We start from the raw sequence: 12,437 nt of genomic DNA on the forward strand, positions 1-12,437 counted from the left end.
CTGTTGGGCTAAATAAGAGCTCCTCAGTCCTCAATTCTCAACTCCCTGTCCCAAACCTTCCAACTTATTAAAATTTTACTGGGTTCAGGAACATATCTTGTGAGTGCCTGGACTGTTACTGTAGGTGAAGCTGATTGGTAGGGGTGGGGCCAGAATAAACTAAAGCGGCACAGAGTCCTACAATAGTCAAGATTACGCCGGAGGCACTAAACCTCGTCCTGCCAAAAATGTAGTGCCATGCTCCTCCCGCAAATAAAAAAGGATAAAGAAAGCTAGAGAGACGGAAGGACGGAAGAGATATGTAACATCTCATCAAGGTTGTTATAGCATTTATACTTCACCTGGACAATCTTTAGCTTGCAATGAAACTACATATGGAGTAACATTATTCTGAAGGACTTCTGTTAGACTTCTGAATGTTAAATCATGATCTGTTACATTCACACCTATGGGATAATAAATCAATATTACACCATCATTTTTATCATTAATAATTTAACAACAAGAAAAGCTATTTAACATGTCAAGTGAATTCATAAAATATTTTAAAAACATGATTAATAATAGAAACTAAGAAAACATACTGCATAAATGAAGAGCTCTCTATTAAAAACAGATACATATAGAGGCACGCACTATACTTATCAGAAAAGGTATTTAGCACAAATTTTCTTTAAAAAAACTACTGGGGATGTGTAGTTGACCCTTGAAAACATTTTAAAAGCAATTTCAAATTCATAAAGAGCACTTTAAAATAATCATTCAAAAACAAGGGCCTTACTGTGACCCTGACTTAACAACTGAGGAGAATCCAATCATTAATATCAATTCTATTAATGATCTTAGTAGTAAATACAAAAGGTAAGTGTATACTAGGGGAAGAGTCTAAAAACAAATTAAAACTTTAAGTCCTTTAAGTATTTACTGAATCCCTGGTTCTCATTTCCACAAACCAGTTTTAGTGCTCTGCATGCAGGTATCAGAGTTGAGTGGAAATTTCCCCACTACTTTGGAAAAAATTCTATTCACTGATACCTTCCCTAATGTCACAGTCTGTGACTTCTAGAAAGTGCTTTGGTGCTTAGAAACTGCTTTGGTGCCAGCGGCAGACATCTTGAAACTGCTTGAGACTTGGTACTATAAAACTTCAACTGCTTGGAATGTCGTATTTTAACGCATATATGTGGAACCTAGAAAAATGGGACAGATGAACCAGTTTGCAGGGCAGAAATAAGAGACACAGATGTAGAGAACAAACATATGGACACCAAGGGGAGAAAGTGGTAGGGAGGGGGTGGTGGTGTGATGAATTGGGAGATTGGGATTGACATATATACACTAATATGTATAAAATGGATAACTAATAAGAACCTGCTGTATAAAAAAATAAAATAAAATTCAAATATTCAACAAAAAAAAAAACTTCAAGTGCTTGGAAGGAAAAGAAAAGGTTCAGAATCATCCAGACCACCAGTAAGCAAATTTTTTTTCTAGGAGACAAATAAAAATGCAGGCCGGCTATTTTAAAATGGACATATATACCTTTTTGAAAACAGAAAATGTATAACTGTGTAACTGTATAAGTATTCTTTGAGTACAGATATCAAAATGGTATTTAGCATGCATTACGGTCTAGGAATGTAATACTGTACTGCATCACTGAACAAATTTGGGAGTTTAATAAAACACTGGCTTCTCTTGTCTTTCACTGACAGACTTTATTAGCTATTTAACACTATGTTCCTTAAAACAATGTATTTGTCTATTGAAAACAAGATAATCAACAATGTCTTCAACTGGAAAAATGTTCTCCTCAGACCACTGACTTTGAAACTTATGATTTCCATTAGCTTCTTTTCTCCTTATGACAGCAGGCAGAGAAGGGATTTAAACAGTTATCTCACAACAATCCTCCCTCTTGACTGTGTTTCCCCCACTCTACTTCCAATTGCTGTAACCTGGCGGGAGAGAAACAAAGCACCCAACAGTACAAGCCAGCCATCACTGGGCCTCAGTTTCTCATCCATAAATGGAAGGGATTTGAAATTAAGTGGCAGGCTGCACTGAAAAGCTGGTCCACAGCATTATAAAAATCATTCCCTGGAGTCTTGTTACTCAGAGGGATACTGGGATTGGCAATATGGGCATTACCTGGAAGCCTGTTAGAAATGCAGTTTCCAGCCCCACCCTAGACCTATTAACGAAAATCTGTGTTTACTAAGATCCCCTGGAGGTTATCTGTAGGTATCTGTAGGTCATTAAGGTTTGAGAAGTATTGCCCTGAATATCAGGAGTAAGATTTAGGTAATGAACAGTATTAGAGGCAGTATTAAACAACAGAATTAATTTCTTATCTCAGAGCTCACTAGTATAAAAACCTTGAATAAACAACAAATTGGAAATACAATGAAGAGTATGTTTGGAATCCAAATAAATCCAACTTTCCTTTCAGAAGGAATGAAGAAAATTTGCTAATATTCCAAAGAAATTTTTTCCATTATCGTGCAATCCAGATGTTTGATTAAAATGGGATATTAATGATGGATACTTAAGTACCTAAAAAGTTTACAATCTGCAATCTGAAAGCAACTTATATATAGTTCATCCAAACCCCCTTCACACCATTAATATTAATACAACATTACAAAACAATCCAAGATTGAAAAAATAAGCACAGGGAAATAAATTAAGGTCATAGAGTAATTTCATTGAAGATATGATAAAGTATAAAAATCGTATCTATCAACATACTGGTAGTTTCTTTATTACTGAATTCAAATCTCAGATTCAAATAACTAAGGAAGAAAGAGTAACACAACTGTATTTCCCCTTCATTTTTCTGACAAAAAAGTGAGGAGGGTACTAACTAACCCTAGATCAATTTCTTTTAATTTACAGATGTATGGTCAGTATAAGGAAATTTTATTGGTTTTGGAAGTATGCAAACTTTAATTGGTTTAATTCTGTAAATGAAAAAGACAAAACAAGTTTATCAGAACAGGTATTTCCCACTATTCTCAACAACAAAACCACTATTACAAAAAACAAACAGACACATATGTACCTAGAACAAGAGCAGCAGTTGGAATTTCTCTGAGTTTTATTTGACAGCCCCAGTCTCTTGAATTCTTCTGGAACCCAGAATGAGACTTCTGCAGAAATTCAATTAGACTGTCAAACAGGTTTTTATTTAATTCCTCTTGTAGTCGCTACAAAAAAACCACAAAACTTTATGAATTATTTTTAGCAGTAATCTGATACATCCTTCCAAGTTTGGGAAAGAAAACTGTCATGATTTCAATTCCAAAGATCACATGTAAAATAATTATAAGATAGATGAAATTAAAAATTGTTTTTCCTTAAATCTCCAGTGAACAGTGCTTTGAATTCCCTCCTGAAAGAATCTAATTTATTCATTCAACAAACACTTACTAACCACCTTACAAATGAAAGAGTCTGTTCCCTAAAAAAAGTGAAAAAATTGAGCTAGAACACTTAGAATTAAATTGAAATACATTGCACAGAGTGCTATGATAATATAGGAACAAAGAGTAGGATCATCCACCTTAAGCTGAGCAGGTGATATATTTGAGCAAAAGAATTAGAGCAAGTGATGCAGGAGGTGATGGTGGACGAAAGAAAGTTAAGAAGGAATGGGGAGTGGAGGAGGCAATCAAGGAAGAAAGCACAAAACACCTGGGGAACCACAGATATAGCTAAGAATAAGAACATGAGAAGTGGCCAGGAATGAGGCTGGACAAATACTCAAGGGACTATACCAAGGAAATATATATTTGATGTTAAAGGGTTTAGATTTTGTACTGTGGGGAGAAGCATTAAAGGGATTTGGAGCAGAGGCATGATTAAATCAAGGTTAAGAAGGGTTCATCTGGCAGCACTGTGAAGACCAGATTAAGAGGGGACTGGAAGGGCTGTACTGGTAGTGGGGCTGGAAAACCCCTGTAGCCTGGATCTGCCTGATGGGATGTGGCCAATGGTGGCATAGGGACTAATGACAGACCAGAAGGGTGTGACATCAGAGGCAGGGACATCAGTTAAGAGGAGACCATGACAATCTATTATGACCATTTAGGTTTCCTAAACTAGAAATCACAAACCCAAATTGCTTCAAGCTTTCCAAGGAATACATGAAGGAGCAAAGCCACCAGGTGTAAAGCAGTAGAGAGTGGTGGGAAGCAGAAACAAACTGGAAAGTGCGTAACACTCCAAAGGCATTAAAAAAACAGGAAACACAATCCTGTGTTGGTCGAACAAAACAAGTTCCCTCAAAATGTTGGCCCTACATCTACAAATCTGCTACAGTGGAGAAACTTTTCAGGGCTGAAATATAAAGAACATGGTAACTGAATATGAGGATGAGGGAATGAAGTGGTTTACAAATAGCTTGATTTCTTACTTGTGTAACTGAATGGATAATTAAAGGAGTGCCACCATTTGAAAGCTGTGAGGACATGTAAAGGGCCTGTGCATTAGCAGCGATAATTATAAACATATGTTGCAATACCTGAAGCTATGCTTAATACTTGAAACATAAGGGTTTGTTTTTTTTTTTTAGGGTATACAGATTACGCTTAACCAAGATTACATATATTTCATCAACACTCTTATAAACTGGTAGAAGAAAATGGGAAGGAATATTAGATTTATGATATTAAAGAAATGTTAAGCTATTAAAAAAAAGTATTCACCTCAGTTTCAGATTTCATCTGCTGCCATATCAACTGGTAAGTTTCAAAGCGAAGCTTACTGTCCTCAGACTCATTTTTCCCTTTATTAAAATAGTCCTCTAAAAACACAGAAGGAAATAAGTCAGTTTCTTTTTTACATAATAATAGTTAGAAAATCTCTGTGCAAAGTAAGTGATGGGGTTGAATTTTTTTTACAAGTATCAAAAATATATATATTTGGGGATAGGTAACATTCAATATCCTTTATATTTAATTTTATTTATATATCTTATATTTTTACTATATTAATGGTATCTGTAAGTTTGAAAATCTTTTTAATTTTTCGATTGTATTTCTATCATTTACTTTTGAACTTCTAACAGTTTTTATTTAATGGTTTTGGTTTGAGGTATATACATTTAATATTAACGTATTTTCATTATTTGCTCTTATGCTAAGGCTCTGTATACTTTGCTTCACATATTTGCTTTTAACTCTCCTTTATTAAATGATTCTTATTACTACTATTCTTATTCTTTGTTTAGCTGAAATAGTTTAGTGCAGCCTTTTATTTAGTCTGTATTTTATATCATTCTTGAATGGCTTCCTCTAAATGATTAGCCATTTATCAACACACTATTTATTGCAATGGTTTTCAAACTTTTTTTTTAAATTTTTATTTATTTATTTATTTATGGCTGTGTTGGGTCTTCGTTTCTGTGCAAGGGCTTTCTCTAGTTACGGCGAGCGGGGGCCACTCTTCATCGCGGTGCGCGGGCCTCTCACTATCGCGGCCTCTCTTGTTGCAGAGCACAGGCTCCAGACGCGCAGGCTCAGTAGTTGTAGCTCACGGGCCCAGTTGCTCCGTGGCATGTGGGATGTTCCCAGACCAGGGCTCGAACCCATGTCCCCTGCATTGGCAGGCACAGTCTCAACCACTGCGCCACCAGGGAAGTCCGTTTTCAAACTTTTTAAACCATGATCCGTATTAAGGAACACATTTTACATCATAATCCAATACACATGAATCTAAGAAAAACAAAAACAGAAACCCCATAAAACAATACTTCTCATTATCATGTGACAGCAAATGTTTTCTCTTCTGTTTTTTAAAACTATCAAGATCCACTAAACTGATTTCATGACTCACACTTGGGTTATAACTTTCAGTTTGAAAGAGGTGCACTTATTGAATAACCCACCCTTTCTCCCACCCATATCAGATGCCCTTATTGTCTGAATACTTACATATGCACTTGAAACTGTTTTTGAACTTCTTTTGTTCTACTGAATCCAGTTCTACTCCCATGGCAGTCCTGAACTCCTGTAACTGTTAGAGCTTTGAAGTGCATTCTAACATCAAACAGATCCAGAGCTTCCTCCCAGCTCCACCAAACATTTTTCTCTTTCAAAAAAATTTAAGGGCTTCCCTGATGGCACAGCAGTTAAGAATCCGCCTGCCAATGCAGGAGACATAGGTTCGAGCCCTGGTCCGGGAAGATCCCACATGCCGCAGAGCAACTAAGCCCATGCGCCACAGCTGAGCCTGCGCTCTAGAGCCTGCGAGCCACAACTGCTGAGCCCGCGTGCCACAACTACTGAAGCCCACGCGCCTAGAGCCTGTGCTCCGCAACAAGAGGAGCCAGTGCAATGAGAAGCCCGCGCACCACAACGAAGAGTAGCCCCCGCTCGCTGCAACTAGAGAAAGCCCGTGCGCAGCAGCGAAGACCCAACACAGCCCTAAATAAATAAATAAATAAATTAAATAATTAAAAAAAAAAAATTTAAGACATTCTGCCAAATTAATTTTGTCACTTCTCAAAATTAATTACCCTGGTGTTTGACTGGATAAAATAAAATCTGTAGATTGATTTGGGGAGAAATGACATTTTTAAATACGTTTCAAAAAATTCACATCCCAAAACACTACAATTCTCTTTTTTTAATCAAATAGTTTACATGCCTTATAGTTTTCTACTTTCCTTCATATTTTTTGTTGTTTACTGCTAGGTATTTTATTGCAACAGCTAGAACTTTCATGGTATTAAATAATAATTGTGAAAGTACACATTTTTTCCTGATTTCACTGAGATGCTGCTAGTATCCTCCCAACAAGTTTTGTTAACTGATAGTTTGGAACAGAAATTCTCTTCCATGTTAAGGAACTTTCTTTCTAATTGTCATTGACTCACAAATCTTAATAAATTATAGCTGAAATTCAATACAAAAAGTTCTAAGCAAAAACTTGCCTTGTATTATGAGAAACAGTATTAGGTAGTGGTTAGACCTTAGGCTCTGGGATCAGACAGCTTGGTTTCAAATCCCAGCTCTGCCACCTGCTAGCACTATCACTGAGAAAGTTCTTTCTACATCTGAATATCCTGATATACTTTAATGGAGATAATAATACTACTTTCTTCATAGCTTAACACATATAAAGTGCTTAAAATTGTCTGGCACATAAAAAACACTCAATAAATGTTAGTGCTTTTATTAGTTATAATGACATTGCTCATGATATCATATGTCATTTCATGCTATGTATCCTTCATGGATAACAGGGGAACAAGTCTTGAATTTTTCTCTGAAAATGAACTATTTCTAGTTAAGTTTAGCAATCTCCAACATTAAAGAAATATGTTGATAAGTCAATCACTTAAAAACAAAATAATTTATAATGTAGCTCTTCTTCGTTCACTATTTCCAAGTCCATCACTGTCACTTTTTATTTGGGGAGGTGAGGAGGGCAAGGAATATAGAAAGCTTCAGGTTTTTTTGAGACTAAATCTATGAGTGTAAAGTTCAACACCACTGTTTATTCTCCTGTTAATGAGAAACTGCATTCTTATTTTAAGTCATACTTTCTACCCTCTATTGCCCTCAATATGGACCATTATTTTATTATTTGCTCCCTGAGCACAGGTACTTTACCTAGCTGGTCTCAAACTGAAGAATTAACAACTTAAAGGTCTACATCATGAGATGATTTAGAAAAATCCAATTCTTTTTTTTTTTTTTTTTTAAACAATTTAAATTTATTTATTTATTTTTTTTTGGCTGTGTTGGGTCTTCGTTTCTGTGCGAGGGCTTTCTCTAGTTGCGGCAAGCGGGGGCCACTCTTCATCGCGGTGCGCTGGCCTCTCACTGTCGCGGCCTCTCTTGTTGCAGAGCACAGGCTCCAGACGCACAGGCTCAGTAATTTGTGGCTCACGGGCCTAGTTACTCCTTGGTATGTGGGATCTTCCCAGACCAGGGCTCGAACCCATGTCCCCTGCAGTAGCAGGCAGATTCTCAACCACTGTGCCACCAGGGAAGCCCAGAAAAATCCAATTCTATATATTGGAGCTGTTTATTTCCTTAGTCAAACAATAGTATAGTCCAGTTTTTCTTTTTTAATTCAAAATTTAAAAATGAGTGTGAATGAATATGCTTAATTGCACATCATAATTTTTCCATCCGAATTAATCTTCACAGTGCTGAATAGTGAGTGTAAATACTCAACATGCCTGAGAGGAGCTTTTAAAAAATACCAACACCTGGGTCCCATTCCCAAAGATACTGATTCAGTTGGTCTGGGCTGCGGTTTGGGCATTCGTGTTCTTAAGAAACTCTCCAAGTTGAAATCGGAATAAGGTCGATGGATTGTCCCACTGTCAGTTTGCTGGTTGTGATACTGTACTATAGTCATGCAATACATTACCACTGGGGATAACTGGGTGAGGGTTCAAGGGAACTCTCTACACTCTTTCTTACAACTGCATGTGAATCTACAATTACATCAAAAAAAAAAAAAAAACAAGTTTTTTTTTAAAAAGTTCCCCAAGTGATTCTAATCTGCAGGCCCCATTGAGAACCAGTACAATAAACATTTTCTGACTGATAATAACATCTTGATTTGTTTGAAGTAGTCAAGTCTTCTTAACTTGATCACTAAACAGATATCTGGAGATAAGTAAAGAACGTGAAGACAATATTTTTTATAAATAATTTAATTTTATTGCAATATAACTTACAAATATAAAATATGCCCATTTTAACAGTTTGATATGTCCTAACAAAGGTATACACTCACATAACCATCCTCTGTCCAGAGAACATTCCCATCACTCCAAAAGTCCCTCTTGGGACTTCCCTGGTGGTCCAGTGGTAAAGAATCTGCCTTCCAATGCAGGGGACACGGGTTCAATCCCTGGTCGGGGAACTAAGATTCCCACATGCCATGGAGCAACTAAGCCCACGCGCCACAACTACTGAGCCTGCACACCTCAATGAGAGCCCGCATGCCACAAACTACAGAGCCCACACACTCCGGAGCCCACGCGCCACAACTAGAGAGAAAACCCACACGCCACAACGAGAGAGAAGCCCGTGCGCCACAACGAAGATCTCGCACACCAAAGATCCCGCATGCCTCAACTAAGATCCAACGCAGCCAAAAAAACAAAAGGTCCCTCTGCCCTTCTGCAGTCAATACTCCCTACCTCATCCCAAGAAATCACTGAGATTTTTAAGACAATCTCTTTTAAAGAATGGTGACATACCCTTTGAAGGAAATTTCGAATTGCCTTTTGATGGTACATTTGGATTCCCTTTTAGATTAGAGCCCTGGGGAGTGCCCCTTATCGCTTTGTCCTATGCCTTGGAATATAACTGCTATAACAACATGGTAAGTAAAGCAAGCTTAGGGGAGAATTACTAATTCAGTAAGAGGTTAGTTCAAGACTTGGGGGAGGAAAACTAACAAATCTGATATTAAGACATCTTACCTATTGGCACAGAGATCTTTCTCTTCTTGAAGTTTGGCTTAAACACAAAACAACCCTATAAAAAAGAAAGACAGAAAAAAAGCATAAAGTCAAAGCAGCCAAGAAGCAGACATATCTGATTAACCTAGTATTTTATGGATAAGCAGATTTTTTTCTTTTTAAGGCATTTCTTTAAAGTGCTAAGAAATCATCTTTCTTCAACCTGAATTACAGAAGGAAAATTCTCAAACAACAAGGGGACTAACCACTTCTTTCTCCTCCTTCCCATGGGAAGCTCATCTTTGATTTTGCTCTTTGGGACCTAATCTAAGAGACAGACAAAGAAAATAAAAGCTGATGAAATTTAAACCCAGAAAGGTTCCATTTTTATGAAACCTAGTGAAGAAAGAACATTAGTACTATACATTAGATGAAAATCAAGATGATTAAAAATACTGATGCCCTCTCATCTCAAAAGAAGTATTTATTATTAAATTAAATTCCAAGTATCTAGAACCTTGACAGGACACAGACAGTTCTGGCTACTGACTCACCTTACATACCTTTCTTCATCAGATAAATTCTTATTCATTTGTCCATTAAAGTTCAACTCAAATTCACCTGCTTTGGGAAACCTTCTCTAATTCTCTAGTCAGAATTATTCTTTCCCCTAATATCTCACAGTACTTGAATATCTTTATTTCGCTTTGTTTTAAGTCACTCTTACTATGTATGATAGTTATTTATGGAGCTGTCTCCCCAAGTAGTTGTTTTATACATATATATATATATATATACACACACATATATATATTTTATCATCTTTTTTGTGTGTGTGTGGCACATGCGGGATCTTAGTTGCCCGACCAGGGATCAAACCCGTGCCCCCTGCAGTGGAAGCGTGGAGTCTTAACCACTGGACCACCAGGGAAGTCCCTCCCCAAGTAGCTTGTAAGCACCTTCAGAGTACAGACCGCATTTAATTCATAATTGTTTCCCCAATGTTTAGGATAGTGTTAACACATACATTAGGCAATCAGTATACATAATGGACCAATGCTTGCCAAATAATTTTTCTGGTAATTTCCTAACTACATTTAGTCTCATGTTATTATTTGATTAGTGATACACAGGCCATAAGCTGCTGGCCCCACATTTGTTCTACCAATTCTAAAGCCATACATCGTGGACAGCTTCTTAGATTCCCATTTCTATGGAAAATGAAAGAATGAAAGAAATATAGCTAGAAAAAGTCATCTCAGGATAGACCTAAAGACTGCTGTACAAATATAAACTGGTCATTTGGATTACAGGGTCCAAAATAAGAATTGTGCCTTACATTCTTGTATCTGCAACTAATGGAACTACTTAAAACACAGAAATTTTTTTAGAAAAATCATTTGGTGCCATGACAAGCTTGTCACTGCCTCCTTTCTATAGCCACCTGTAATTCAGGAGCATCAAGAGGAGCTATGAAGGAGTGAGACATGAAGAGTGCTGGGAATGGATCCCGATGTATGGCAGCGGGAGTAATATCGTTATCCACTTTTCACTACTGATCAAGTGATGGTGTTGGAGATGGAAGAAATTAGGAGGAGAACCAAGAGCCAAAAAATATGACAAGGAAAGTTTAGACAGGGGAAAAAATAGTAAGCTGACAGTTCCATGAACCAATGAAATAATCCTTAAAGATTCTTATTTATGTAAGGTCTCCATCATCATCTCAATACAAGCATTTCTGTTGTCATAAATGTTTTCCTGAAAAAAACAAAAACAAAAAAACAAACCTCTCACAATTCTGCAAGATACACAAAAATAAGAAAGGCTTATGCAACAAAAAGGATTAAGGGACAGACCACTGAAAACCTATGGAACTTTATAACCAGGACAAAACAAAAACAGTACCAACCCTCATAAAAAAATACTAGCAGTTAAGCTCTTCTGGCATTTGCACCTAACATCACAGTCGGTCAGTCTTCAATACGCTTAAATCCTATGGCTCGTAGTTCCTCCTGGATATGTAGTCTTGGAAGGCACTGAGTCTCATCATTTTATTTTAATGTAATTTTAATCAAAATTAAAACTAAATCCATGGTACAGCCTTCTTCATTAATTTACTGTTTCAACACCGGGACAAATGTCTTTGCAACTTATCTGCATTCTCAGCTTTATCAGATAGCTTAACTTTCAGGGGCTTCCGGCCGTACTCCTAATATTACTAAAGGTCTTACTTTACTTGGTCTGTAACAGCACTGTCTAATAGAATTTTCGGTAATGATGGAAATATCTGTTTTTATTTTGTTTACCACTTGTATCTCGGTACCTAACAGAGCCTTTGGCTCACAATAAATATACATGAGAAGGAAAAAGGAGGGGAGACTGGGACACATCCTCGGGGCATCCGACCTCCACAAACCAGAACTTAAAGTTCCTCCGAGGCAGAAAGAACACTAAGGCAGATCGGCGTTTTCGCTCCCCAAGCAAAGCTGGCCTCCACTGGACGTGGAGCCAAGACGCCTCAGCTCGGCCCGCCATCTCCTCCCCTCGAGCCGGTACAACGAGGTCTACGTAACCTCCGCTTCATCCCTTCTTCACAAGGGAATGAGGTAGCTGTGGAGTCCCAGTGGGCGCCCGCCCCCACATACCTTGGACACCGAAGAGGTGGCCATGGTCCTCACCACCTGCGAAATTCCAGCTGCACCCGGGATTTCCCGCGCTCCCTCGCGGCAACGGGGCAGAGGTTAGTTGTGGGCCACGCGGCTCCTTGATTGGCTGGCAGCACCTTCCGGGGCGGGCTTCCGGCGCGCGGAGGCGGGGCGTGCAGAGGAGGGCGGGGCGAAGCGCAACACCATCCAGCTGGGACCGGCTTCGTGGAGACAGACATGGCGTGCGGCTTCCGCAGGTCTATCGCCTGTCAGGTACGGGCCCGGGAACTGGCATAAAGAGGGCCCCCGCCCCCCGAACTCCGCTACGGGCCAGTCCCCAGTCATCGGGAGGGCGGGTT

The 12,437-nt window shown here is 38.3% G+C and overlaps 2 protein-coding genes across 11 annotated transcripts in view; one reads left to right on the forward strand and one right to left on the reverse strand.

The window, feature by feature from the left end:
- Positions 1 to 12,200, reverse strand: part of ORC3 (origin recognition complex subunit 3) — a 66,810-nt gene extending 54,610 nt beyond the window's left edge. For 5 of the 6 annotated variants that reach the window (XM_082473948.1, XM_082473946.1, XM_082473947.1 and 2 more), the window contains exons 1-5: positions 12,079 to 12,200; positions 9,455 to 9,509; positions 4,710 to 4,807; positions 3,065 to 3,209; positions 342 to 446 (exon numbers count right to left, since the gene is read on the reverse strand). In XM_082473948.1, coding sequence (XP_082330074.1) covers positions 342 to 446; positions 3,065 to 3,209; positions 4,710 to 4,807; positions 9,455 to 9,509; positions 12,079 to 12,102 — 427 coding nt within the window. In that variant the 5' untranslated portion in view covers positions 12,103 to 12,200. Of the gene's footprint in view, positions 1 to 341; positions 447 to 3,064; positions 3,210 to 4,709; positions 4,808 to 5,936; positions 6,019 to 9,454; positions 9,510 to 12,078 lie in introns of all 6 variants that reach the window. The other variant, XM_082473950.1, reaches the window with a different exon arrangement.
- Positions 12,201 to 12,235: 35 nt separating this feature from the next.
- Positions 12,236 to 12,437, forward strand: part of RARS2 (arginyl-tRNA synthetase 2, mitochondrial) — an 80,035-nt gene continuing 79,833 nt past the window's right edge. For 2 of the 5 annotated variants that reach the window (XM_082473975.1, XM_082473972.1), the window contains exon 1: positions 12,278 to 12,351. Coding sequence is in view for 1 of the 5 variants with exons in the window: in XM_082473978.1 (XP_082330104.1) it covers positions 12,316 to 12,351 (36 nt within the window). In the remaining 4 variants the exon portion in view is untranslated. Of the gene's footprint in view, positions 12,352 to 12,437 lie in introns of all 5 variants that reach the window. The other 3 variants (XM_082473978.1, XM_082473977.1, XM_082473971.1) reach the window with 3 other exon arrangements.

This window comes from Balaenoptera physalus (genome assembly GCF_965194825.1).
Source record: "Balaenoptera physalus genome assembly, chromosome: 9".
NCBI lineage: Eukaryota > Metazoa > Chordata > Mammalia > Artiodactyla > Balaenopteridae > Balaenoptera > Balaenoptera physalus.